Source organism: Podarcis erhardii, assembly GCF_964252035.2.
Source record: "Podarcis erhardii genome assembly, chromosome: 2".
NCBI classification, from domain to species: domain Eukaryota; kingdom Metazoa; phylum Chordata; class Lepidosauria; order Squamata; family Lacertidae; genus Podarcis; species Podarcis erhardii.
This window is the reverse complement of record NC_138498.1, coordinates 28,052,798-28,079,474: the sequence shown is the minus strand read 5'-3', so window position 1 is coordinate 28,079,474 and position 26,677 is coordinate 28,052,798. Positions and strand designations below refer to the sequence as shown.

Genomic DNA, 26,677 nt, shown 5'->3' with positions numbered 1-26,677 from the left:
GGGTTGTAGGCGGATGTGTGAATGAGCCCTTTGAATAACTGCTATGCAGGCCCAACCCAATGAATATTGATTCAGAAGCAGAGTCCCAGTATGTGCAATGGAGTGGGGGCCTGCATCGCAAGCGAGCTTGTATAGGATTGCAATGTACAAATCCAGTCCTACGCATGTTTACTTGGAAGTTTGTCCCGCTGAGTTCAATGGAACTTACACCCAAGTACGGTAATTGTGTACACAGGGTGCAGCCTCATGTGTCATCTGCATGACTTGGCATTGCCACCGAGATACCTCGGGTTAAGTACTTAATTCGTTCCGGAGGTCCATTCTTAACCTGAAACTGTTCTTAACCTGAAGCACCACTTTAGCTAATGGGGCCTCCTGCTGCCGCCACGCCGCCACCGTGCGATTTCTGTTCTCATCCTGAAGCAAAGTTCTTAACCTGAGGTACTATTTCTGGGTTAGCAGAGTCCGTAACCTGAAGCGTATGTAACCTGAAGCGTATGTAACCCGAGGTACCACTGTACATTCAGAGAAACACATCTACAACACCTGTTCCTACTCAGATCCCTTTTTAGATCATGCATTACAATGCTGCACTGTGAAAACTGTTCCTTTTGTTCTCCCCCTTTTGTTTCCTACATTTTATCGCATTTACAATTCATAAAGAAAACACACACCAAACTGTTCTCTTATCCTGTTGTCACAGCCACCCAGGTGGGTCCCAGCTCACGAGAGACCTTACTCCATTATAGTTTACTTACAGGAAAAGTTTATTGAAGATAATTGCTTCTTTCACAGTTCAGCATTGTGGCTGTACGTCTGTCACGTTAGACCGCCGAAGTCCCCCTCTGACTCCTCCCCTCCTCCACACCAACTTAATAGCCTGGCTCTAGACCACCTCTTCCTCTCCTTTCTTTTCCGCAGGGTCTTTCTGCCCCCCTGGGTTCTCTCTTTCCGGGATTCGCCTGAGGCTGAATCCTCTGCCGCCTCCTGCCCCCTCCTTCTGGCTTTGGGGCCGGGCTCCTCCTCTGAGCTTTCCCCACTTCCGCGCGCCTCTATGTTTGAACTTGGCGCGCGTACGTTGCTTTTGACCTTTCCTTCGTCCTCTATACTGCCCCCTGTTCCACTCTCTACCCTTTCCGGCTGAACACCTTGCTCCAACCCCCTCTCTCTGTTTTCTCCTGTTCCTCCTCCCTCCGAGAGGCTGACAACTCCACCCCCTTTACTCCGTTCCGGCTGAGACCCCTCTGACAGCGTCTGTGCTTCACTGGGCTTTCTCCCCTCCTTCCCTGACTTTTCACAGCTTCTCTCTTCTCCTGCTTTTCGCCTGATCATGCTAGCTCCCTTTTGGGAATCCTCTGACTCACTGCTTAGGCTCATAGATTCCCTTCGAATTCCGTCATCTTCTTCCTCGTCTCTCTCTCCCTCCTCCCACTCGCTTTCCGTCTCCTCTGCCATCTCCTCACTTCTCCCAGAAACCCTGACATCCATCCCCCCCTCGAAGCCCCCCCTTCCCCCCTCCCGGTCGCTGGGTGCAGGTTGAGGGAAATGTGGTTCTTCCTGGGTCGGTTCAGGATACCGGGTGTCCACGTCAATCTTCTCCTCTGGCAGCTCCGTATACGTGTGTTCGAACTCGGGTTCCCCCCCTGAAGGCATCACAGTCTCTTCCTCCCTCACTGCTTCTCCTGGCGCTGCCTGCCAAGGACCTATCATCCACCTCTGACTCCATACCTCCCTTGGCTGATCCACCCACCAATAAGGGTTTGTCTCTCCCCCCCCCAGGCGGGGATCCCTGGTCGGGCTTGTTTTGGGCGTAGAGCCCTCGGGCGAGGAGAAACCCCCGAACGTGCTGCCCGACAAAGTGGGCGTGAAAAGCCAATCATCAAAATACTCCTCGGGCATGGGTTTGTGCGGAAAAATTGCATGAAACTCCTCCTTCAACAGGGGTTCGTCCAAAGCGTAACCCGGCACCCAGCTATTTGCAGAGACTGGAGTGCCTTCCCTGGCGAGAAAATATTCAACTCCCTCCTCCCCCCATCGTGAATCCAGTATCTCTGTGACCTCATTAAGAGGTTCTGGTCTTGGCGACTCCCCTCTCTCAGGCGCCCTTCTACGTGGCTCTGGAGGTGCTCCTGACTCTTGAAACCTGTGTGGGGCTTTGTAGGGAGTGAGCACCGACCTATGAAAGACCGGGTGCACCCTGGAGCCCTCCGGAAGGGCTAGGCGAAAAGCCACCGGATTGATCTTAGCCTCAACTTGATATGGTCCTAGCTGCCTGTGTTCTAACTTCTTTTTGGCCAACGACCTGGCCGGCATCGCGTGGGCTGCTAACCATACCCAGTCCCCAACCTGAATGTCTTCCCCCGCCCTTCTGTGTTTATCGGCTTGCACCTTATACGCCTGCTTTGCCAACTCCAAATGTCTCCGCAGCTCCTCGTGCACCTCTTGCAACTCTGCTGCAAACTGGTCGGCATTTTGAGGTCCCCCCCCTTCAGGTGCTGTAAAGCTCGGGAAGGTTCTGGGATGACGTCCATAGTTCGCGAAGAAAGGCGTCACCCCGGTGGATGCGTGCTTCGTGTTGTTGTAGGCGAACTCAGCCATCGGCAGGTAGTCCACCCACGCCGCGGGTCGCTGGTTGGCGTAACACCGTAGGTACTGCTGCATGATCGCGTTGACCCTCTCCGCTTGACCGTTGGTCTGTGGATGCCTCGCCGACGTCAGGTTGATCTTGACGTGCAAGATACCCAGAAGCTTCCGCCAGAAAGTGGAAACAAATTGGCGCCCCCTGTCGGACAAGACGGACTGCGGTAGTCCATGCACTCTGAAGACGTGATCGATGAAGAGCTTTGCGGTCTGTTCTGCCGTCGCCACCTTGGCACAAGGAATGAAGTGCGCCATCTTGGTGAACAAGTCCACAACCACTAACACCGCCGTCTTACCTCTGGAGCTGGGCAGGTCTGTAACAAAGTCCAACGCTACCCTCTCCCACGGTTGCTGCGGTGTCTCCAGCGGTTCTAACAATCCCGCCTGCTTCTGATGCACTGGTTTGGACCTCTGGCAGATATCGCACCTGGCTACGTAGTCCGCCACCTCTCCTCTCATCTGGGGCCACCAAAAGTCCCTTGCCACCAACTCCATCGTCTTCTCTTTGCCGAAATGGCCCGCACTCGGGGCATCGTGCAATTGTTGCAAAACCGTGGCGCGAAGCTCGTCGGTGGGCACGTAAAGGGCGCCCTTGCGAGTCAAAAGTCCATCCTGCAACTGAAACTCATTGTTGTCAGGCGACCCTCTGCGGAGCTCCTCCATCTTGGATTGTGCAAACTGATCCTCTTGCAGCGCGCGTCGCACCGCGTCCAGGTCGACTGCGATGGTAGCGCACGTCCACGCCTGCGGTGCGAAAATGTACTTTGCTGCGATTGGAGCTACTTCCTCCAGGTATTGAGGCTTTCGGGACAGCGCGTCTGCTATAACATTGGAGTCTCCAGGGATGTATTCTATTCTGAAATCGAAATCCGCAAAGAATTCCGCCCAGCGCATGTGTCGTTGGGTTTGCAATTTAGCCGTCCGCCAATACTCCAAGTTCTTGTGATCCGTGCGGACCTGCACCGTGTGCTTGGCTCCTATCAAGAAGTGTCGCCACGCTTTGAAAGCTGCATGAATGGCCAACAACTCCCTGTCCCATATGGTGTAGTTGCGCTCCGTCTTGCTGAGCTTCCGGGAGTAGAATGCACCCGGTCTCCAGTTGCCTTGCGAATCCTCTTGCAAGAGGACGGCCCCAACTGCTCTGTCTGATGCATCTGTCTCTACCCGCATGGGCCTGCCAGGATTCACGTGCAGCAGCTGCTCCTCGGAGGCGAAAAGGCTTTTAAGCTTCCGAAAGGATCGCTCTGCTTGTTCGGTCCAGACGAACTTCTTCTTCTTGGAACTGAGGGTGTCAGTGATTGCCGCCGTCGCGTTTGCAAAACCTTTAATAAACTTGCGATAAAAATTGGCAAAGCCGATGAACCTCTGGACCTCCTTCCGATTTCGAGGGCTTTTCCAGTCCAACAGCGCTTGGACTTTAGTCTTGTCCATGGCCAGTCCCTCGTCGGACAGCTTGTAGCCAAGGAAATCTACCTCTCTCACATCAAACTGGCACTTCTCCAACTTGGCGTACAGCCTGTGTTCCTTCAGCCTCTGCAGAACTTCCTTCACGTCCTTATCGTGATCCTCTGGCGATTCCGAGAAAATCAGGATATCGTCGAGAAAACAGAGACACTTCTTGTAGAGGAGACCTGCCAGGACGTGATGCATGAATGCTTGGAAGACATGGCTGCCATTTTGTAGACCGAAGGGCATAACTCTGTATTCGTACGTGCCCAAAGGAGTGAACATGGCCGTCTTCCACTCGTCGCCCTTCCTGATGCGGATGAGGTTGTAAGCTCCACGTAAATCCAGCTTGGTAAAAATCTTCCCCCTCCTGACTGTAGCCAAAAGGTCGTCAATTTTGGGCATGGGGAAGGCCTTGGGCTTGGTTAGTCTGTTTATGAACCGGTAGTCCACAATGAGCCTCTTCTGGGGCGTGTCTTTCTTTTTCACAAAGAAAACAGGACTGCCTCCCGCTGCTTTAGATTCCTGGATGAATCCGCGCTTGAGGTTGTGTTCTATGAACTCCCGAAGCTCTTGCAGCTCGTCTTCCGACATGGAGTACAGCTTGGCAGTTGGCAACTGCGCGCCTGGCACTAAGTCAATCGCGCAGTCGTAAGGTCTGTGAGGCGGCAATTTGTCAGCTTCCTTTTCGCAGAAAACCTCCAAGAACTCCGCGTACTTGTGAGGAACCGCTTGCACCATACTCAGATGCAGCTGCTGTTCGGCTTCTCCTCCTTGATCGGTTTGGATGCAATTCTGGGCGCAATACGATGAACAAAAGGTGATCTGCCTCTGGTACCAAGCAACCGCGGGACTGTGCCTGTCCAGCCAACTCATGCCCAACACGATGGGCGTGTCCGATAAGTGGGTGACATTGAAACTAATAAGCTCTCGATGGTCTCCAATTTGCATCATCATGGGAGGGGTTTGCTGCACCACTTGCCCCCCCAGCAACTTCCTGCCGTCTACCGTGACCACGTTCAGAGGCGTCGTTGCAGGCAGGAGCGCTATGTTATGCTGCTTGACGAACTGTAATCCCACGAAATCGGCGTTGCTTCCCGAATCGATGGTTGTTGGAACCTCGAGAAGTCGCCCATCAGGCAGCTGGAGTGTTGCTGTGAGTAAAACTGCTGGTTTGGGAGGTAAAGGGTCCATGCGCTGCAAGGATGCTGGGGACTTCTCTACAGATCCGCCTGGCTGAGCCCCAGTAGCTCTGCTTCCAGCCAGGCACTGCAGTTTCCCTGAAGCTGCTCCTCTGATTGCACCTCTGCTGTCACAGTTGCTAGTGCTGCAGTGTGCTTCTGGAGCCTCTGGGGGCACTCTTTCGCCATATGGTGTGCACTGTCGCAGATGTAACACTTCCTGGTCCCTCTAGGAGGCTTCGCTTTGGCTGCAGCAGGGATGGGGCTCTGGGATGGCTTTTGAGCCCTAGCACCACCAATCTCCATTGGCTCTTCGCCTTCCTTCCCCATCGGTGAGGGGTGCGCACGGCTGAAATCCCTGTGCACAAAAGGGAGAGCTTTTGCTTGCGCGCGCGCTTGGGGCCCCCCCTCCTCGTGCCACGGACGTCCCTCATGTCGAATTCCTATAGCCAAAGCCCGTTGCACCACGTCTTCCAGGGTCTGGGGTCTGTCCCCCCTTGCGATCTCATCCTTGACGGAGGGGCTCAATCCCTCCCAAAAAAGATCCCTGACCGGTAGACTGTCCTTCGGCCAATCTAAGGCGGTGAGCAATGCAAAAAATTTAGAATGATATTGGCGTACAGTGGCTCTCCCCTGCCTCAGCCCGTGCATCTGCCGGCGCGCAATGTCCTTATCCACAGAGGATTGAAAACAAGCATCCATTGCCTTGATAAACGCATCTGCATTGCGACGGGCTGGTCCATCTTCGCGCCACAGATTGCGTAGCCAAGCCCTGGCCTCCCCATGCAGGTGCGAAACAATAAATCCCACTCTCTCCTCCTCATCTCTAAAATCATGACGGAGTAAATGCAGTGCATACACGACATCTGCCCTGAAGTTGGGATAGTCTTGCAAGTTGCCATTAAAATGCGAAACTAGGGCACCCCCCCTCCTTCCAAGCGCAATGCCCTCCGCTCTGGAGCCCGGGGTCCCCGCCTTGTCCGCATTTTCCCACCTTGCTTGCAAATCCTGGCACGCTTTCTCCAAGTCAGCATTCTTCTTCTGCGAAGCAATGACTGCCGTTGTGAGAGTGGTAATCTGATCCCGGAGTGCAGCCAGCTGTTCCTCAGCACTCATGGCTGCCCCGTTCGTGAGCTTCGCAAAAAAAAAAATTTTGCTTTCAGAGGGAGGGGGACTTTCTGTCACAGCCACCCAGGTGGGTCCCAGCTCACGAGAGACCTTACTCCATTATAGTTTACTTACAGGAAAAGTTTATTGAAGATAATTGCTTCTTTCACAGTTCAGCATTGTGGCTGTACGTCTGTCACGTTAGACCGCCGAAGTCCCCCTCTGACTCCTCCCCTCCTCCACACCAACTTAATAGCCTGGCTCTAGACCACCTCTTCCTCTCCTTTCTTTTCCGCAGGGTCTTTCTGCCCCCCTGGGTTCTCTCTTTCCGGGATTCGCCTGAGGCTGAATCCTCTGCCGCCTCCTGCCCCCTCCTTCTGGCTTTGGGGCCGGGCTCCTCCTCTGAGCTTTCCCCACTTCCGCGCGCCTCTATGTTTGAACTTGGCGCGCGTACGTTGCTTTTGACCTTTCCTTCGTCCTCTATACTGCCCCCTGTTCCACTCTCTACCCTTTCCGGCTGAACACCTTGCTCCAACCCCCTCTCTCTGTTTTCTCCTGTTCCTCCTCCCTCCGAGAGGCTGACAACTCCACCCCCTTTACTCCGTTCCGGCTGAGACCCCTCTGACAGCGTCTGTGCTTCACTGGGCTTTCTCCCCTCCTTCCCTGACTTTTCACAGCTTCTCTCTTCTCCTGCTTTTCGCCTGATCATGCTAGCTCCCTTTTGGGAATCCTCTGACTCACTGCTTAGGCTCATAGATTCCCTTCGAATTCCGTCATCTTCTTCCTCGTCTCTCTCTCCCTCCTCCCACTCGCTTTCCGTCTCCTCTGCCATCTCCTCACTTCTCCCAGAAACCCTGACACCTGTGATTACCAAACTTATGTAGGGGGCTTTGAATAATTTTGAACATCCAAAGTAAGTTTTGTCCATCAGGTCATTCAAATCCATGCTCTTCTTGCCATCTTCCAGGTTGCTGAAATATGTTTTGCTTTTACTTTTTACAGAAGTCACATGTTAACTTGGGGAGGGGGCATTCTAATTCCCTTGAGACCGGGGGGTGCTAACTCCCAGGCTAAAGGACTACAGCCTTATTGTAACCATTCTTGCTTTGGCTGTTGCTCAGAGAGAACCCTACCTGTCATTTCTACTCACTTGAACACCCTATTATTCTGTTTGGATTGAGAGGAGGCCACCGGATATGAGAACAGCTTCCATCAAGTACAATTCTTCCATCAAGAAGAATTGGAACTGAGGAAGGAGCGCTGTTGCTCAATACTAAAAACACATTATCTGCATGCAGAAGGTCTTGGGTTCAATCCCCGTTTTCCATGCCTGAAATGTGGAGAGTTATTGTCAGTAAATAACAAGAAATAGCCTCACCTATTCTTGTGCCTTCAGTCTTGTGTAAAAAGAAGGAGCTGAAGCTTTTCACAGCAAGGAAGGAAATGTTGTCACCTGGTAATCTTTGCACATCATCACTGCTGTTCAAACGAGGGCATTTTTTTTCAGGCAGAACTCGCTGGAACTCAGTTCCAGCCTTTCTCGGGTGGGCGCCATTGCCATTATAGGAGAAAAAGGGAGTTCCGGCACCTCTTTTTCTAGGAAAACAGCACTGGTTAAAACCCACAACTACTGTGGTTGTCTTAAAAGTTAGCAACCCTACAGAGGCTCGTTATTGCTTGGTTAATACAGAGATGTAAAGTGTAATGCAAGTCTTATGTGATAGATGGGTAATGCTACCACCCAAAATTTAGGAAGTGGAGTGAACCTGAATGGTATACAGACCCAGTGCTGGATTTACGTATAAGCTAAACAAGCTATAGCTTAGGGCCCCACTCTCTTGGGCCCCCCAAAAAAATTTAAAGGAAAAAAAAACCTCGATGTACATTTCCAAAATATAAGATAAAAACAAATCAAACAAAACCATACAGCAACAGTGTTTTGTGTTGCATAGGCTCCTATGATGTAAGTAATGGGCCCCGCCTGCTAGCCTGCTCCCTAAAATATCACTGGTTTGCTCATTTCTATATACAGTGGTACTTCGGGTTACATACGCTTCAGGTTACAAAGGCTTCAGGTTACACACTCCGCTAACCCAGAAATAGTACCTTGGGTTAAGAACTTTGCTTCAGGATGAGAACAGAAATCGTGCTCCAGCGGCGCAGCAGCAGCAGGAGGCCCCATTAGCTAAAGTGGTGTTTCAGGTTAAGAACGGACCTCCGGAACGAATTAAGTATTTAACCCGAGGTACCACTGTATAGGGTGCCTACATTCTGGTTGCACGGCAACAAGTGCAAATGGCTTTAAGTCAATTTAAGTCCTATTAAGTCCATAAATTATCATATAGCATATATTCAACACAAAAAACAGCAACAATTTGTTGTTGACAAAAGACAGCTGGACATATAAAGAGCCCCATTACCTTCAGTTGGGACGCGGGTGGCGCTGTGGTCTAAACCACTGAGCCTAGGGCTTGCTGATCGGAAGGTCGGCAGTTCAAATCCCTGCAACGAGGTGAGCTCCCCTGCTCCTACCAACCTAGCAGTTCGAAAGCACATCAAAGTGCAAGTAGATAAATAGGTACTGTTCCGGCGGGAAGGTAAACGGTGTTTCCGTGTGCTGCTCTGGTTCGCCAGAAGCGGCTTAGTCATACTGGCCACATGACCTGGAAAAACTGTCTGCAGACAGACGTCGGCTCCCTCGGCCAGTAAAGCAAGATGAGTGCCGCAACCCCAGAGTCGTTCGAGACTGGACTTAACTGTCGGGGACCTTTACCTTTTAATGTTTGATGAATTACTGTATTTTAATATTTTGTTGGAAGCTGCCCAGAGTGGCTGGGGAAGCCCAGCCAGATGGGTGGGGTATAAATAAATTATTATTATTATTATTATTATTATTAACCTTTTACCTTCAGTAGCTTAGGGCCTCATCAAACCTAAGTCCGGCCCTGCACAGACCTCTAGATTGCATAGGTGGAATAAAGCTTTATACTGGCTGCTCTTTTCATCACTTTTTTATGTTCCTTTAAAATGAAAGGGGACTCATGGCCATCCAAGACATTGTTGGACTCCCGTAAACATCAACCCCAGCCAGCATGGCCAATGGTCAAGGGTGATGGGAGCTGCGGAAAGTACCAGGCTGGCTGTCCCAGCTTTAAAACAATCTCAAATATGAAACAACAAATACAATGTTGATTTAAAATATCTTAGGAGTGCAATTAACATGGGATAATAATTCCCTGTTTCATTAGTCTTCCAGTGGATTGGAATTCACAGTTAGGTTGCTTCGCAATCTAGGGTGGGGTAACACAAACACACTGTTATCTTTTCCTGTCTCTTAAGTAAAACAGGCATAGCTGTCAACTTTTCCCTTTTCTTGCGAGGAATCCTATTTGGAATAAGGGAATTTCCCTTTAAAAAAGGGAAACGTTGACAGCTATGAAAACAGGAAGAAGAAGAGGAAGAGGAAGAGGAAGAGGAAGAAACAACCACTTGGGGAAGAGAAAGGAAGTGTAACCAGAAGTGTAAAAGAGGCCAGAGCTCTTTTATTTTTGATTATTGTATAATGGAAGAAACTGGTGGATCCATTTCTGTATCACAAAACACACCTGGCCAAACTCTCTCTCTTGGACCCGGCCCCCCTAAAAAGAGGAAAGAGTTGGAAACAACTAAAAGTAGGTCATATATTGCAGTTTTTGGTTAAAGTTGGAGGGTGTTTGAAAATATTTCTGGTGTTTAAAAAAAGGAAGAAGAAAAGTGTTCGAAGACCTTACAGTCTTGTAGTATATGAGTAGGGTTGATTAACTTATAATATATAACTTTGCTGTTTCCTATTCGAGTTAAGAACTTTCAGGGGAATGTGCCATCTGGCCCTGGCGATTTCTTACGATTTAGCTTGCAGATTAGTTCTAAAAATACTTTGTCATTTTTCTTTGACGCTGTTCTGATTTATTGCCTTGGGAAAAAAATAAGTTCAGGTGTAGATATCTCACCCAACATCTTCTGCAGTAAAGACAGATGTAAAGAATTCATTGACATGCCTTAGCAATTTCCCTGTCTTCCCTGAGTGCTCCTGTTACGTCTTTGTCATCTAGGAGCTCACTGCCTGTCTGGCTGGCTTCCTGCTCCTGATGTATTTAAAGAATTTTTGTATGATGAGGTGCAATACATATATATAGCAATTCGTTCTTCAAAAGCCTCCCTGATTGTAGCCTTGCATATAATTTATCCAAGTTTGTGCGAAGCTCTTTACCTAGGCAAAACTTTCAGTTTTGAAAGGAATCCACTTTGACTTTATGACTCCCCCCCCCCATGTTGGCATTTTGGGGGCTCTGCTTGTTGGGTTTTTGAGCAATGATAGAGACAGGGCTATTTTCCCCAGCCAGAACTCACTGGAACTCAGTTCCAGCACCTCTCAGGTGGGCGACATTGCTATTATAAGAGAACAAGGGAGGCGGTCACGGTGAGTTCTGGCACCTCTTTTCTCCAAAAAATAGAGAGATCGTGAAAAAATAGTCTATTTATACCATTATTTTTAATAACCTCCTTGCTGCCTTTAACTGTATTTTTCACTCTCAAGTAATTAAAAAAACACACATAAGGGATGAGTAGATTTTCCATGTTCTGATTTAAGTAGGTTGACGCTGCAAATAGCTTTCCTTTGCACCAGGGAAGGGAAGCCTGTAGCCTTGGGCTATAGCATTTGCTTGCATGCAGAAGATCCCAGATTGAATCAGCAGTCTCTTCAGATGTCCCTGAAACCTAAGAGACTTACGGTTGGGATCTTGGTCTGACTTGGCATAAGGCTGCTTCCTATGCCCTTAAGGACAGTCTCACTATCATTCAATCTGAAGGAAGGGCTGTAGCTCAGTTGTCTGACTCAATAGAAGTGCCCCATGCTCCTTTGACTACAACTCCCAGGATGGACAGTGAGCAGGGAAGCCAGTAGCTGGAGTCCAAGATAACTGGAGGACCACAGGTAAAAAGATATGCAATGAGGTTTGCTCTGCCGTTTCTGCTTCTTTTGAGGCCAGGCCAAGGTCAGTTCCCTCAATTTCCCTCCGAGAGCATAGAAGCCAACTTCTAGGGGCTGAGGTCCCTTTAAAAAGGTAAAGGATCCCTGATTGTTAAGTCGAGTCGCAGATGACTCTGGGGTTGCGGCGCTCATCTCGCTTCAGGCCAAGGGAGCCGGCGTACAGCTTCCGGGTCATGTGGCCAGCATGACTAAGCCGCTTCTGGCGAAGCAGAGCAGCGCACTGAAACGGCGTTTACCTTCCTGTCGGAGTGGTACCTATTTACCTACTTGCACTTTGACGAGCTTTCGAACTGCTAGGTTGGCAGGAGCAGGGACCAAGCAACGGGAGCTCACTCCGTCGCGGGGATTCGAACCACCGACCTCCTGATCGTCAAGCCGAAGAGGCTCAGTGGTTTAGAGCGCCACCCACGTCCTTCACCCCCCCCATGAAATATTTGATAAGGTTGCCCCCCCCCGCCCCGCCAGGTGATGGGCATTGCCATTCAAATGATGTGTGTGTACCACATCTTACTTGGGACCCCCTATTTCAAGTTGTCACCCCTGTCTCCAGTTATGACGGCTTGCGATTCCAGTACAATGGTCCCTCAGGTTGAGAACTTAATTTGTTCTGGAGGTCTGTTCTTAAGCTGAAACTGTTCTTAACCTGAAGCACCACTTTAGCTAATGGGGCCTCCTGCTGCCGCCGCACCGCCACTGTGTGATTTCTGTTCACATCCTGAAGCAAAGTTCTTGACCTGAGGTACTATTTCTGGGTTAGCGGAGTCTGTAACCTGAAGCATCTGTAACCTGAAGCGTATATAACCCGAAGTACCACTGTACTTAACTACATGCCCAAGATCTCAAAGTAGCTGTTTTACTACAAAGGAATTTCAGAAATAGACTGGAAATAGACTGGAAAGAGAAGCTGCTGAATTACAACTTATCACCAAACTCAAAACCATGGAAAAACCTGGTCTGAACAAAGACCTTGGATTCTTATCTCATTATACATGACAAAGCCATTTTTCACCTTTTCACCCCTTGCTTTTTCCTGTAAGACCTATTGCAGTCGTTAAGAGTCGTCAACAGGCTCATCACAGCTATCTGCCAATCACCCATTCCCACCACCCTTCTGAGTAATACCCCTCCCCACCTTCTCACTATATAGAAGGGTCTGGAAACTTCTGTTTCAGTGTATCTGAAGAAGTGTGCATGCACACGAAAGCTCATACCAAGAACTGACTTAGTTGGTCTTTAAGGTGCTACTGGAAGGAATTTGTTTTGTTTTGTACATGCCCAAGGTCCATGTTGTAAAAGGCGTGTAAAACATTTGCAACAGCGTGTTCCCCTGAAAGAGTTTCTGGATCCATTTTGCGAAACTGGGGGAGGAGGGGGTGGGGCAGGGAGAGACACAGACAGGGGTGTCTACAAAAGACAGTAAATCCGGATTGTTTTTTTGATCCGTGTTAAAACAAAACCAAAACAACACCTTAACCTACCCACCCCCGGAGGGAGGGATGCCGGCACAGCACATCTTCTGCGCGCATCCCTCTCAGGATCGCGCCCTTCCCGCGCACAGAAGTCGCGCCCGCGCCTGGGTCTTTTCAGAGGGGGCTTCTCATATCCCCAAAGGCGGAGGAAAGGAAGGCTGTGGCCTCCGGTTCGCGCAGAGCGGAGGCTTTTCGTGCCCAGCCTTCAACGCCGCCCTGTTGAGCGACGCTCAGCCAGCCGCCAGTCCCGCCTGGCGCGCACCGGGCGCTTGGGAGCCGGCATCGGTCACCAGGTGGCGCTGCCGGCCTCCCTCTTTCTCCGCCTACCCCGGGCCGAGGCTGCCGCCGCCGCCGCTACTGCTGGCGGCTCTAGTGCTGCCAGATCTTTGGCTCACTCCGCTGCTGCCGAGCCGAGGAGCGGGAGGGCGGCAGCAGCAGCAGCAGAGCCGCTGGAGGAGCCGGCGTGCCCCCCGCAAGAGAGGCGCGTCGCGGCTGCCCTTGGAGACCCGTCGCCGCCAGCTCGCCTTCCGCCTTTCAGCCGGCGCTTGGGGGGGGTGAGGGGGTGCTGTGGGAGGCGGACACGTTCAGGAGAGAGAGAGAGACGCAAGCCGCTGCCTCCGGCCATGGAGAAGAAGACCGCTGGCCTGGCGAGCTGAGCCAGGGGGAAATCGGGGAGGAGAGAACCCCGGACCCCCACCCCGGTCCGGACCCTCCCCCTCCGCGAAACTTTTCCCCCCGTTTGGAAGCCCGCCGCAGTGCCTACCGAGAGAAAACTTCGCGCCGTCTGGGATTCGCGTGTCTGAGTCTGAGTCGATCCCTCCCCCTTTCTTCTCGTGACTCCACGAGTCGATCGTTGCCTTTGCAGGGATCGATCTCCGTAGCCTTGAAGTAATGTTTTGAGAAGCCCGGAGCTCGGAGCAGTTCCTGGAAACCTCCCCCCACCCACTCCATCTTTTCTCCCCTGCAAAGGTTTCCTCCTCCTCCCCCCCCCCGCCCTGTTGAGCTTCCACGAGATCCAGGGAGCCGAGCGCCGTCCGCTCCTTCCGCGCTGCTGCTGCTGCTGCGACCCCGGCGGAGAAGGGCAAGAATTTGCAACAGCTCCGAAGTCCGACGAGGCGCGCCTGTGGGCGCCTTGCCTGCCCAACTCTCTCTGTGCTTCCTCGCCCGCCGAACCCCCTGGAGGATGGAGGTGGTGGCTGCGTTGCAGCGGACTTCACAATTCCCCGTTCCCCCGTAGACCTTTTTTTTTTAAGAGTTGATCCTGGGGCGGGATGTTTCAATTGGATATAATTGCTGCCTCCCTGTTTGCTTTTTCAATGCGCCCTGGAGGACGAAGTGGCTTTCTCTAAGATCGTTATCAAAACGGAAGAAGAGCGGAGGGAATCCCCTCTCCCCTGCGTGGTTCTTCCTGGGATCCGGCAGCAGGCATAAGGGATATTAGATACAGTACAGAACAAACAAACAAAAACCCGCTCCAGCAGAAGTTCTCTTCCTTGCAAAGCTGCTCTGGTAACCATGGCTGGGATTGGCAAACGCTGGGAGATAATGTGCTGCGTGATCGTCGTGCTTCTGGGCAGCCCTGCAGCCACAGCCCAAGGTAAATCGAGGAGGGGGTTGCTTACGAAGCCCCCTGCCCGCCTTCGATGGCTTGTATGTGTGGGTTGGGGGGGGGGGGGCGCTGGACGGTGCAACGGAGATATATGGGCGCGCGGCAAAATCTGGATATTTAGCTCCTAGTAGCTGCTGGATAGCAAGACCCGCACTTCGCGTTGAGGGTTGTGCATGACTTTTTTGGGCTGATGGAAGTTGAACAACTCAACCACAGGCTAAGGAGAGCCTGTTAAATGGAAAGGGGCGGCGGCGGGGGGGGGGTAAGAGATTGGCAGAGAGAAAGAGGGGGCGAAATCCTCTGCTTTTTTCTTCTTAGTTGAGCGATGGAGACTTTTCTTCAATTCGGTCCGATCTGTGCTTTGGTTAGTCAGGAGGAGGTTGACGGCGGCGGGGGGGGGGGTTGTTTGGTTGTGGATGCCGGGAGACGCGGCTTTGGAGAAGTTTACGTCTGGTCGGTTTGCGGGACTGAAATGCCTGTTCAAAAGTAATCAAGAGATCAAAGCGGAGTGGGAAGGAGGGAGTCGGAGACGAGGAGAGGCAGGCAGGCGCTGGAGATTTGAGGGAGATAAAAAGAAAGGCTTTAAAGAGGAGGGGGGAAAGGAGGAGGGCCTCCTGTTGAAGGGCACTTTCTGTATTCTCTGCTGGGGGGCGGCGGCGGAATTCACAGCGCGATCCTAACTCGACCCTTCTCGTTTAAGAAGTGGGGCTCGATCCCTAGCAAGTGGGAAAGAAACGAGCTTTCAGCCCCAAGACAAGTCCGGTGGGGCTTGCCTTCGAGCGCAGCCGTTTCTTTGAAAAACGCAAAGGATCGGAATGCGCGCCCGTCTGGGTTGCGCGCCCAGGAAGAAGCCTGCGGGGCGAGGTTTCCCCCAAGCACCGCCGGCCCCTCTCCAAGCGCGGGCTGGCCGCCGGCGAACCGGCTTGAATGTTCCTTGGAGAGGGCTGCTGCGTGTGTCTCCCTTTCGGCGTGCGTTTTGTGTGTGTGTCGTGCACAGCCCAGTGCAAAGCAGGCTGCCCGGCATACCCAGAGAACTTCCGGGGGAGAAGAATGCAACACGTGGGGCAGACCTAAAAGAAAAGAAAGAGGAGAGAGAGAGAGAGAGAGCTCCCTCCTTCTCTCTCTGTCACCACAAAAGAAAATACTGCCTTGGGTGATTTTTCCCCCCCAGAATAAACCTTCCCTCAAGCTGAGGGGGGAAATGAATTGTGCGCCGACTCTGAGGAAATAATAACAATACAGCGACTTCTCCAGGCTCCCTCTCGCGCGCCAGCCTTTTATTTTTTAAAGGCTAGATGGAGAGGGTGACCTCTTTTCTTGCACAGCCTGTTGTCTCGCGATAAGGGCTTCTCTCTCCAAAGCTGCTTACAGGTGGGCAGGCTTTTCAAAGCGCGCAGAGGCGAAGCGGGGACCGTAGGGCAGCCGTCAAGTGTCGTCGGCGTCGTCCCGGCGCCAAAGCGCCTCGTTCTCTCCTCTCAGCTCCCCCCCCCCCCACCATTTCACGTCCAGCTTCGTTTGATGTGTGTGACTTCATTGGTCAGAGCAACCCGGCGTAGCGAAATTCCCGCGCGCCTGGCATTCCAACTGAGGCGGGGAGGGGCGCGCGGGGGGGGGGGGAGAAGCGGGCAGAGTGAGGGACTGATTTAAGACAATGGCCGCCACATGCCATTCTTTTCCCATGCCTCAGGAAAGGGTTAATCCTCCTGCAACCCAGGAAAAGCTGGGTTGTCGTAGCAGCCGTTCTTCTCGTTCTGCCTTGTTATAAAAGCACCAATTTGTCCAAAAAACTAAAAAAAAAAAAAAAATCCTTTAAACGCCCTGGTTCACAGATGGGGGGGGGGGGCGTTGATGAAAGAAAGCAGACGGTTTTTGGACGATTTGCAAAGAAGAAAAAAGCGAATGATGGGAGACCAACAGCAACAAGGAAAAGTTGCTGAGGGGATTAAAAACTAGGGTTGTTTGAGGAGGTGTTTTGTTGTGGTCTGGAGAATTCAATCAGTTGCCCTAGAATAGTGTTCCCACTTTGTCTACCTGTTGCCTGTAGCTGTTCGTTTTCTCTCCTTTCCTTCCCCCTCTTTTTTCTTTTTCTTTTACCACAGTCTCAGGACTCTTGAAAAAGTTTCAGAAGCTTCCCGAACTCCCCTTTCCCCTCCTCCATCCGTGGGCTGATCCAATATTTGGTTAGTTATCCAAACGGCAAATGACTGGCGCAGGTTTTACAGCCCGCCTGTATAATATCTCACCCAGGCACCTTCCTCTTGCCTCCTTTTCTATCTCTTGACCTGTCAAGATAACAATACCAGCCAGGAGAGATTTATGGTCAAGAGGCAGGATGCAATGGCCGGCTGAACCCATAGAGGCTGGCGATAGCTCCTTGGGGCTACCGAGGGAAATGAAGTGGGGGCGAGATGGGCAGCAGTTCCAGGGTCCAACTTGATTTATTTTCTCCCGAGGCTGGCAGTCGGGTGATGGCAGCAAAAGGATGTGTTGTGGAAGCTAATGCAAAGGGCACATAACTGCTTCCCTGTGCTTCTGCTCCCGAGCAAAAAAAAAACCCACACCTGACTGTGTGGATCGGGGGGGGGGGGGGAGGGGAGTGGCAGGACTCTAAATGCGTATGATGGACTAGTGGGATTTGCAGATTGGATGCTGCGTGATCATCTCTGGGTGGAAGAGGCAAAACCCCCCACTGTATTTATTCCATCAAACAGTACACTTAGATATTAGCCCTCTTTGGGTTGAACTAGAGTATATCCTTCAGCTAAACACATTTTTGTCAGCTTCTGGGGCTTGGTTGGTTTGCTTCAGCCACCAGTTGCTAAAATCTTACCTTTCCCTCGCACCCACTATTCTCAATTTCCTCCCGTCCAGTTTCCGCTCTCTGCAGAGCTGTTGGAACCTGGCTGTGTTAAACCCACTTAACGTGAATCAAATGAAAAGTTTGCCATTAGAAAAAAGGTCGTTGGCGAGTACCCTTTCATGACAGGCCATGGTCTGCGAGTGCCACAAGCCAGCGCAGGACCATGCGATAAGCTAATTGCCTCCGGGATGCTTATGTGCTGTGCAGACTATTTTCAGCCACTTCTGTTATCTGAACGTGATACATAAATAGACTCCCTCTTTAGGCAGAGAGCATTGATCTGGATGCACCAGCCAATGTAGGCTCTTGGAAACTCTAAACTACCTGAAAGGGCAAGAGGAGGGATGTGTGATGATGCCAAGGAAGAGGGGAAAAGTGCTTTCTTTTTATAGTAGACTTTGGGGATGCAAAAGGGTTTCTTAATACCGCACATTAGGCTTGTGGTATTGGCATCTTCCATGATTACTGTGGGCTGAATGCAATATTTTTAAAAATTTACCCAAATTTATTAAACCACTACTTGATACATTGTGCAAGCACAAATACGATGGGCAGCTTCTATATCTTCTGCTTCTTCGCCACCCCATTCCCTAGTGACCCCTAGGGACCATGTGTAGCTGTCAAAATGCATGGTGATGCTCGTCCAATCTTGCCTTTAAAAGTCTGGGGCACTTTGTGCCAAAGCAGGAACTAAAAGAATGTCAGTCTTAACTTCAATAGGTGGATAACGCCACTGAGGCTCAATAGGATGCTGTTATGTGACAATAGGGTTGCCAGCGTGTATATGTATATGTATATGTACTGAATTTGTATATGTATATGTATATGTGTGTGTCCTAGTCCTATGAGCTGCAGTAATTGGCAGGTTGCAATGCTTATGTCATGGGAAGCTTGACTTGCTGACACAACAGCCAGTTGACGTAAAGAATAATCACAGGAGCACAACGTACCGGTAAGTTTGGCCCGTGTTTTTCTGGTCAGCTGGGAACCCTAAATCTCCAGTTTGTAAAGGACCAGGAAGCAGATGATGGGAGAAGGCCCTTTTCTGCCTGATACTCTGGGGGAGCTGCTATCTGAGTAGACAGCATTGGGAAGATTGGAAATGTAGTCTGACCTGATGTAAGGCAGCTTTTTGTTCCCTGTTGCAAGGCCTAAACGAAAGGCACATGTGGGTGTGGCCATTTGCACTACATTGCTTTCCGTGAAGTGCAGACTGGCCTACTGTCAGGACTTGTTGGACGCAGACGAATGGTGGGAGGAAGGAGTTGGGGGACCACTAAGGGAAGAAGGCTCAGAGCCTGGGGAGTGGTGGCAGGACAGCGATGGGTGGTCAAGAGGGGGGAGAAGAAGAGAGAGAAGACTGGGAAGAGGATGTGTCAAAAGCTGAAGGGTTAACAGAGCTTAGGGAGCTGGGAAAGTGCTGTCAAGTGGGAGGAGGCAGAGATGAGTCAGGCTGATGAAGAGTCCTGGGTGTCTCTCCTTCCAGCTGCGACAAGCTCCCCTCCCCTCTTTCTCCCAGGATCAAGAGAGGCATGAAGAGAGGTTGGAGATGCCCAGACGCAGTCTCCTATTGCTTGGAAAAAGCCCTGGAGGGGAGGGGACTTAGATGGCTGTGGGGAGGGAGGCAGAGACTTCCAATCCCACCAACTGGTTTTTCATGGAGCAAGACCACCAGGAATGAGCTGCTGTGCTCCTTAGGCTTGACTCTCTGCCAAGTATGTGGAGATCGCGCTTTTGCTAATAAAGAGTTAACTCCAAGTTTGAACTGTGTGATGACTGACCAGCAGGCTCTGTGACACCTACAGAGATGGATCGTAGGTTAGCGGTAGAGCATACTGTTTGCTTGCAAAAGGTGCTTGGGGACCAGGGCTGGGGAACTCTTTCTAGGTCTGAGGATGTGGGAGCCATGTGATAATTAGCAAATGTCTAGTCGTTCCATTCCGGCACACGTAGCACCAGTTTGGTAGAAAGCTTAACAAAATCTTCAGGAGGCACACCAAATCTTCAAGAGGAGGAACAGTTCTTTGCCTAGTAGCTGTGTATGCTGCCCCCTCTAGGTTGCAGAGAAAGGAATATCTGTGTTCATAATGACAAGAATTACCGCCACATTTAGTGACACTGATGTTGAGGTCAAAACCATTTTTGTCGCACATGTTGTTTGCTGCACAGATGCACAGAGTGAAAGGCAGCCTTGCTTTGAAAGGGCTTGACAGGCTAAATGTGAGAGAGAGACTAGCTAGAGGTGAAAATAAAACTGCATCCACAGTTCAGTGGCAAATGTGGGAATCTAGTCCTGTTCCAGCGACGTAGAATCGTAGAGGATCATCTAGTCAAGAATGCAGGAACACACAGCTTGTCCCATGTGGGGATTGAATCTGCAACCTTGGCATTATCAGCACCGTGGCCAATGATTGCCTCATTATTGGTGCCAGAAACCCTCTTAGAACACTGGGGTGCCAGTGGGTCCATTCCAGGATGGGGAGTAACCCCCCCCCCCGGCATGGAGTAATGGTTCACATACAGTGGTACCTCGGGTTAAGAACTTAATTCGTTCTGTTCTTAACCTGAAGCACCACTTTAGCTAATGGGGCCTCCCGTTGCCGCTGCGCCGTCACTGCACGATTTCTGTTCTCATCCTGAAGCAAAGTTCTTAACCCAAGGTAATATTTCTGGGTTAATGGAGTCTGTAACCTGAAGCGTCTGTAACCTGAGGTACTACTGTATTCCTGCATTCAAGTTAGGACGCTTTCTAGCCTGACCCTTATCATCTGTCCCTTTGCTCCAGGGGTGGCATTATGTCTTTGGAAACATTGCCCAAGCAATGAAGAAGTGTGCATGCACACGAAAGCTCATACCTAGAACTAACTCAGTTGGTCTTTAAGGTGCTACTGGAAGGAATTTTTTTATTTTGTTTTGACCATGGCAGACCAACACGGCTACCTATCTGTAATTGCCCAAGCAGTGAGGCAGCAATTGTGACTGTGGAGGAGCCTGCGACTCTTTCCTTCAGGTACCTAATATCCAAGGTGCATATCACAATGTATTCTCTCTCTCTCTCCTCTGAATTTATAGCCATTGTTTCCGGCAGCTGACGAAGCCAAAGCCTTCTCAGTGCCCCTGGCTCTTAATGCTGCCTCTTCTTTGCACCTAGCCTATAATTTCTCAGTAATTAAGTCCAGAACATAACAGATAAACTCGCAGTATATTATCCAGAAGGGCCCCTGTGTCAGAAACTGTGACGGTCTCTTTGATTGATTCACTTGCGCTCGCCGAGTTCCTCTTCTCCTTGTCTCCGAGTTTCTGTCTCCTGGGCTCCCTTGCATTGTGTTTGCTCTCAGGCATCAGAAGCTATTACGGCCTGCGTTATGAACTTTCCCCAATTTATTTTGTAAACTCCTGCCTCTGTTGTCTTTGTTTAAAAAACTGTAGTGTGTGTTTCACTGAAATACTGTGTGTGTGTGTGTGTGTGTGTGTGTGTTGGCCAAGGGAAGGAGAATTAGCACAAGGTTATCCACTTGAATTTCTTGTTGACTGTTGAATGAATTGGGTTTCGTCAGTGGCGTAGCGTGGGTTGTCAGCACCCGGGGCAAGGCAAGTAATTTGCGCACCCTAACCTGTGGATTTGCGCCCCCTAACCCTAACCCCCAGATGTTGCGCCCGGTGCAGCCGCCCCCCCTGCACCCCCCACGCTACGCCACTGGGTTTCGTAACTGTAATGCAGTACCATTTCATGGTATGTTTCCTGCAATTAAAAAACCCCACACACTTAAAATATGCAGAAGAGATGGGCAAAAAAGGAGGCAGCAGTAAGGATAACCTAGTAAAAAAAGCTGTGGTCTAAAATATTGTACTTTTACTATTAGATTCTTGAATTATTTGGAGACTTATGGTGCAATCTTATACACCAGCGATAGCCAACTTGGTACTACTTCACTCATCTCTGATCATCGGATATTACTGGCTGGTGCTGAAGGAAGTTTGATGTCCAGTAATATTTGGAGAGCACCACATTGGCTCACCCTGGTAGACACACTTACCTGGGAGAAAATTTCATTGAACTCATTGTACAGGATTGCAAACTAGACATTATGAGGCACCACTGTCAACCTATGTCTTTCCCCATGGCCCATGCATTTAGCGAAACAGGTGACATAATATCAAGTCCGGTGTTTATTGGTTGCTGTTTGCAAGGATAAAGGAAATACTGAACGCAAAGAGATCACATTAATCATGCATTTCCTTTACTGGACCAGGGTTGTAAATAGCCAGTCGCCAGGCTATCAGCCATGGTAGTTTCTCTGAACCAGAATAGAACTAAATTATCTGCCACTGCCTTGAACTTTAGTATGCCATCAATTGTGGTTCAGAAGGAGCAGTAAAATGCTTTTGGTTGGTAGTCTTTGTGGACTTCCGTGCAAGGCTGCACTCGGCTTTCTTACCAGGAAGCAAGAGGGAGATGCGAGTGGGCAGTAGCTAGGCATTTCTCATAATGTATTGTTAGGCCCTTACATTCTCAAAGCAGATGTAAAAATTAGTGCTTTGGAAGCAATATCCACTCCTTGTGTTACTATCAATGTCCACACATCAGCCCTTCTTCTGGATATAAGGATGGCCATGCATTTCTGTAGTGCCCTCACTGGAGAGCTAGGACTCTAGCATCAAAAAAGCCACTCAAATCCAGCTAGTTAAGTTCTGCGCACTTACCCATTCATGGTTGAGGAGCTATATATGCATGCAGGTGTTTTGTTTGTGATTCCTGACTGAATCCAGCTGTATGGTTAGTCGGAAAACCTGCAACAGTGCTGATCAATTATTTCAGAGAGACTCTCCCCTCCCCAAACAGCTAATTTGTGCTATGTGTGCACAGCCAGATGGGGGTGATTAAATCTAGGATCATTTTGGAGTAAGTTGCTTGCTTCCCTGTTTCGTCTTCTTCCTGTTGCCACATGGAATTCTGCTAAACATTTTTGGATGGGCTGCAGGCAGAGGTGGTGACGCTGCTAGTCGTTTTATGTTTACATTTTGATTGTAACGAAGGAAGGTCACGTACTTTGTTCCTTGGGCAGAATAATTAAAGTCGATAACTTTTCCCGAAAGCTTGGTTTTGTTTTGTTTTCGTACATCCTGTTCTTCAAGAACGCATTTCTCCCTAACTATAATCTCAGGGTTTCACAGTAAAATTCCATTCATTTATGTGAGTTTAGGATCCTAGCCCACTGGTGGCCATGGAGACAGCTGCTCTTTATAATGGCCTTCTATGTAGTTGAGAAATGTTGCTATGCTCCCCATCCATCATCCCAAAGCTGAACGTGATCATTTTGTTCACATCTTGCTCAAGCCTTGCTTTGGACATTTTTATCTCTTCCTCTTCTCCATAAACTTGTTAATTCATCCACTTCACCACTGCATTCTTGGCCATGTGTCTGCTAGGTCTGTCAGTTTCCCAGGAAATATAAATTAAGTGCCATGTTACACACTTGTGGGTGGGTGGGTGGTGGCGGCCTTTGACACGTGAGATATACATTTTCAAGACCCACACAAATTTTGCATGTGAGAGAGGTACTTAATTAATTGATAATGATAATACATGTGGATGCAACAGACACGTATTTCATACAGTGACACTTAACAGGGAGCTGCAATTGGCCACAGTTCCTTGTGGAGTGTGCACTTCGTGACAAACCCACATTTGCCTGTGTGTGGTGTAATGTGTAAAATAGCCCTCTGATGAACAGTTGGTAATGCAGACTTAAACTGGCATTGATATTTAATATTGTCCCCCCCCCCTCTTTTTTTTAAAAAAATAACCTGAGAAATAAGGCAAATCTCCTATCTCATGCCTGTAGTTCTGGGAACCTCAAATTATACTTGATAATTTGATTTGAGGGTAGCCGGTTCTTAAAACCACTTGTTTATCTAGCTAATGAAATGCCTAAGTTCAGAAGTTTGCATTCCTGAGTCAAACTCAGGCCACCTTTTAAACTCCCTGCACTTATCTCTTTCGTGTGGTCACCTCTGCAATTGGAAGTCCACAAATGCGCTGACTAAGAGCTTGAGGAAAATACAGCCAACGATGTGATCCAACCCATGTCTCTTTTTGATGGTGTGTTTGGGGTGTGGAGGTAAGACGTTGGAAAGAATAGTCCATGGATAGTCCAGTGCTTTATATAACCACTAATGTTGACTAAATGTAAGCATGTTGTATTACAGAGTTTCCCAAACTTGGGTCTCTAGCTGTTTTTGGACAACAACTCCCATCATCCCTAGCTAGCAGGATCAGTGGTCGGGGATGATGGGAACTGTAGTCCAAAAACAGCTGGAGACCCAAGTTTGGGAAGCTCTGTTGTATAAGAATGTACAGTGGTACCTTGGGTTAAGAACTTAATTCGTTCTGGAGGTCCGTTCTTAACCTGAAACTGTTCTTAACCTGAGGTACCACTTTAGCTAATGGGGCCTCGCGCTGCTGCCACACGATTTCTGTTCTCATCCTGAAGCAAAGTTCTTAACCTGAGGTACTATTTCTGGGTTAGTGGAGTCTGTAACCTGAAGCATCTGTAACCTGAAGCATCTGTAACCTGAGGTACGACTGTATAAACAGAAGAAGAGGCTGCTGGATCAGTCCTGTCTTGTCCAGCATCCTTGACAAATCAGATGCCTACGAGAAGCTTGCATGTCGGGCATGAATTCAACATCACTTCACTAATATACACTGCTACTAATATATACTACTAATGTTGTAAAAGTATAGCTTTTCCTCATGATAAGAAAAAGTCGCATCAAGTCAATACACCACACTATCCTGTATAGCTAGTTCTGCTGTTTTCCCTTGGTCTGATTTGTATTGGCAGGTTCCAGTTGGGGGAGCTCTTTTCAGAAGCTTATGGGTCTGAGTTTTGGAAGCTGAGTGGGGGTACAATAGCTTGGCATCTTCCTACAAAGATCTGAGCTGACATCCGTCTTTTGTTGCATGATCGATTCAGCTAAAGAAAGGCTGGTCGATAAGAGCTTGAGAAGCAAAGGGGGGAGAAGAAGAATGAAAGAGAAACCAAACCCAAAAAAATACTCAAAGCCAGAGAACCACTGCCCTAATGGCTCCGCCTGTGTAGAAGTAAAAAGAAAAAGTTTGATTACCCGCAGTTGTTATATACATGCCAGAATGCCAATCGGGGAAGGAACACCGAAAGTTTAATTATTGTCGAGGCAAGCCGCACCACGTAATTATTAATTACCTAGGGCAAAAATAACTTATTGATTAAAGCCGATTGCTAATTATCCACAGTGGAATGCAATGTTTATCAGGAGGATAATATGTCACGGAGCTGATGGCATTGCAGCTCAGAGGTGGGTCTCAGCTGGAGTGCCCTCAGTGGCTCAACCTCCAGCTGACAGGCAAGCTGGGGGATTAAAGGGCACATTGTGATAGACTCCTCTTTTATTTCCTCCCACCAAATAAGTAATTCAAAGTATGGGATGAGCACAAACAGAATTTCTTGTTTCCTCCTCCCCTGCTTAAAAAATGTCCGTGCTTAGAAATCTGTCAGGAGTGCGTGCAGGAGCCAGGCCCTGTGACCTGTAGGGCTTCGCAGGACTGGGGCTTTCCTAAGTTTGTTCTCAAGAGGCGAGGTGAGGCAGCCAATTGGTAACTCACAGCACCTGGTAGCAAGAGCCGGGAAGGGATATAAGGTCAGCATTTCCCTTTGGCGCTTTGACACAGCAACACGCTTCTTGCCTTGCTGCGTTTGGCTTCTTGACTCCTTGCTTCCTGATCCTTGGGCCCTTGGCTTCTTGACTTCCGACTCTCTGACTCATAGCTTCCTGACTCATGGCTTCCAGACTCTCGTTCCTGCTCCCACCCCGCCATCTTGCCCCCGGTCCCGACATCCTCCTCCAGGACTTTGACCGCCTGTAAACCGGACTGTGACAGAAATCACTCTTACCCCCTCATCTTCCATTTTCCCAACACCAGATCCAGGACCCCATCCAAGAAAGGAGCTGCTTAATGCAGTTTTGGCCCTAGGAATGGCCTACATCTCATTGGGCTTCCTTCCCCAGCCTGGTGCCATCCACATGTTGTTGGACTCCAGTACCCATCAGCCTCAGCCACCATGACCAGTGGTCATGGGAGATGGGAGCTGTAGTTCATCTCGATGGCACCAGGTTGGAATAGACTTCCCTTAGGGATGCTAACCTACTTTGAGGACTGTGGTTTTGAGACAACCCTAATGTGGAATAAAGCTTCCTTGTTCAGCAGATGTTTCTTCTCTGGTGAAGCTTGATCGCTAATAATGCCCCACCTTAAAAATATTGTCATAGACAGAACTGGAAAAGGTGCAACGGATTAAAGCCTCTTCCCCGTGAGGAAAGTCTCAAGTGTTCTCAGTTTAGAAGGGGGGAAAAGACAACCCAAGTGTTGATATGATAAGAGTTCTATCAATTTATTTGTGGTGTTGAGAAAGTAGCTTTCGTCTTACTTTCCACTACGTTAGAACTTGGAGCCATTCAGTGACACCAATTGGCAACAGGATGACCAAAAGAAACAAATTCTTCACAAAATTCACAGTTAACTTAATGGAATTTACTGTCACACCCTGTGTTAGAAACTCATATATATATATATATATATATATATATATATATATATATAATCTAATTGCCAAATGGCGCCTTAAGCCTGGCTTACAGCCGCCACAGTGGAATGTCTAGGCCCCATTTTTGTTTGTTTGTTTATGTTTTCAGTGGACTTTATCATCGTCATCATTACAGTCATCATTACAGGTACCTCAGGTTACATACGCTTCAGGTTACATACACTTCAGGTTACATACACTTCAGACTCCGCTAACCCAGAAATAGTGCTTCAGGTTAAGAACTTAACTTCAGGATGAGAACAGAAATCATGCTCCGGCGGCGCAGCAGCAGCAGGAGGCCCCATTAGCTAAAGTGGTGCTTCAGGTTAAGAACAGACCTCCAGAACGAATTAAGTACTTAACCCGAGGTACCACTGTATTTATTGTTGTCCATTTCATTTCTGTAGTGGTTTATAGTTTAAAGAACAAATCTCAGCGTCATTTACAACACATAAAGCATCAAATAAAACAACTAATAATAATAATAATTTTAAAAGAAAACAAGCTTCAATGACAATATTTCAGATCCTTCTCTAAGTGACATTTTGCTTTCCCCACTTGCCAGCCTGGCATAGAGAGATCTCCATGTGGTCACAGTTGGACTGGCGCCAGTCGCGATACGCACCTGGCGCCTGGCTAATTTTGAACGCTGCACATGACATAATGATGATCTCAGGCCAGATCCGTGGAGGAGGACTGGTCTTAT

General features: G+C 49.3%; 1 protein-coding gene and 1 long non-coding RNA gene across 9 annotated transcripts in view; one reads left to right on the top strand and one right to left on the bottom strand.

The window, feature by feature from the left end:
- Positions 1–281: 281 nt before the first annotated feature.
- On the bottom strand, positions 282–13,724 carry LOC309335140. Its single transcript, XR_014153388.1, has 3 exons — positions 13,639–13,724; positions 7,236–7,970; positions 282–691 (listed from the first exon to the last, which is right to left on the bottom strand). It is a non-coding gene; the product is annotated as an uncharacterized lncRNA (long non-coding RNA).
- Positions 13,725–13,935: 211 nt separating this feature from the next.
- Positions 13,936–26,677, top strand: part of SDK2 (sidekick cell adhesion molecule 2) — a 338,404-nt gene continuing 325,662 nt past the window's right edge. For 4 of the 8 annotated variants that reach the window (XM_081849488.1, XM_081849486.1, XM_081849484.1 and 1 more), the window contains exon 1: positions 13,937–14,472. In XM_081849488.1, the coding sequence (XP_081705614.1) occupies positions 14,391–14,472 (82 nt within the window). In that variant the 5' untranslated portion in view covers positions 13,937–14,390. Of the gene's footprint in view, positions 14,473–26,677 lie in introns of all 8 variants that reach the window. The other 4 variants (XM_081849481.1, XM_081849483.1, XM_081849479.1 and 1 more) reach the window with 2 other exon arrangements.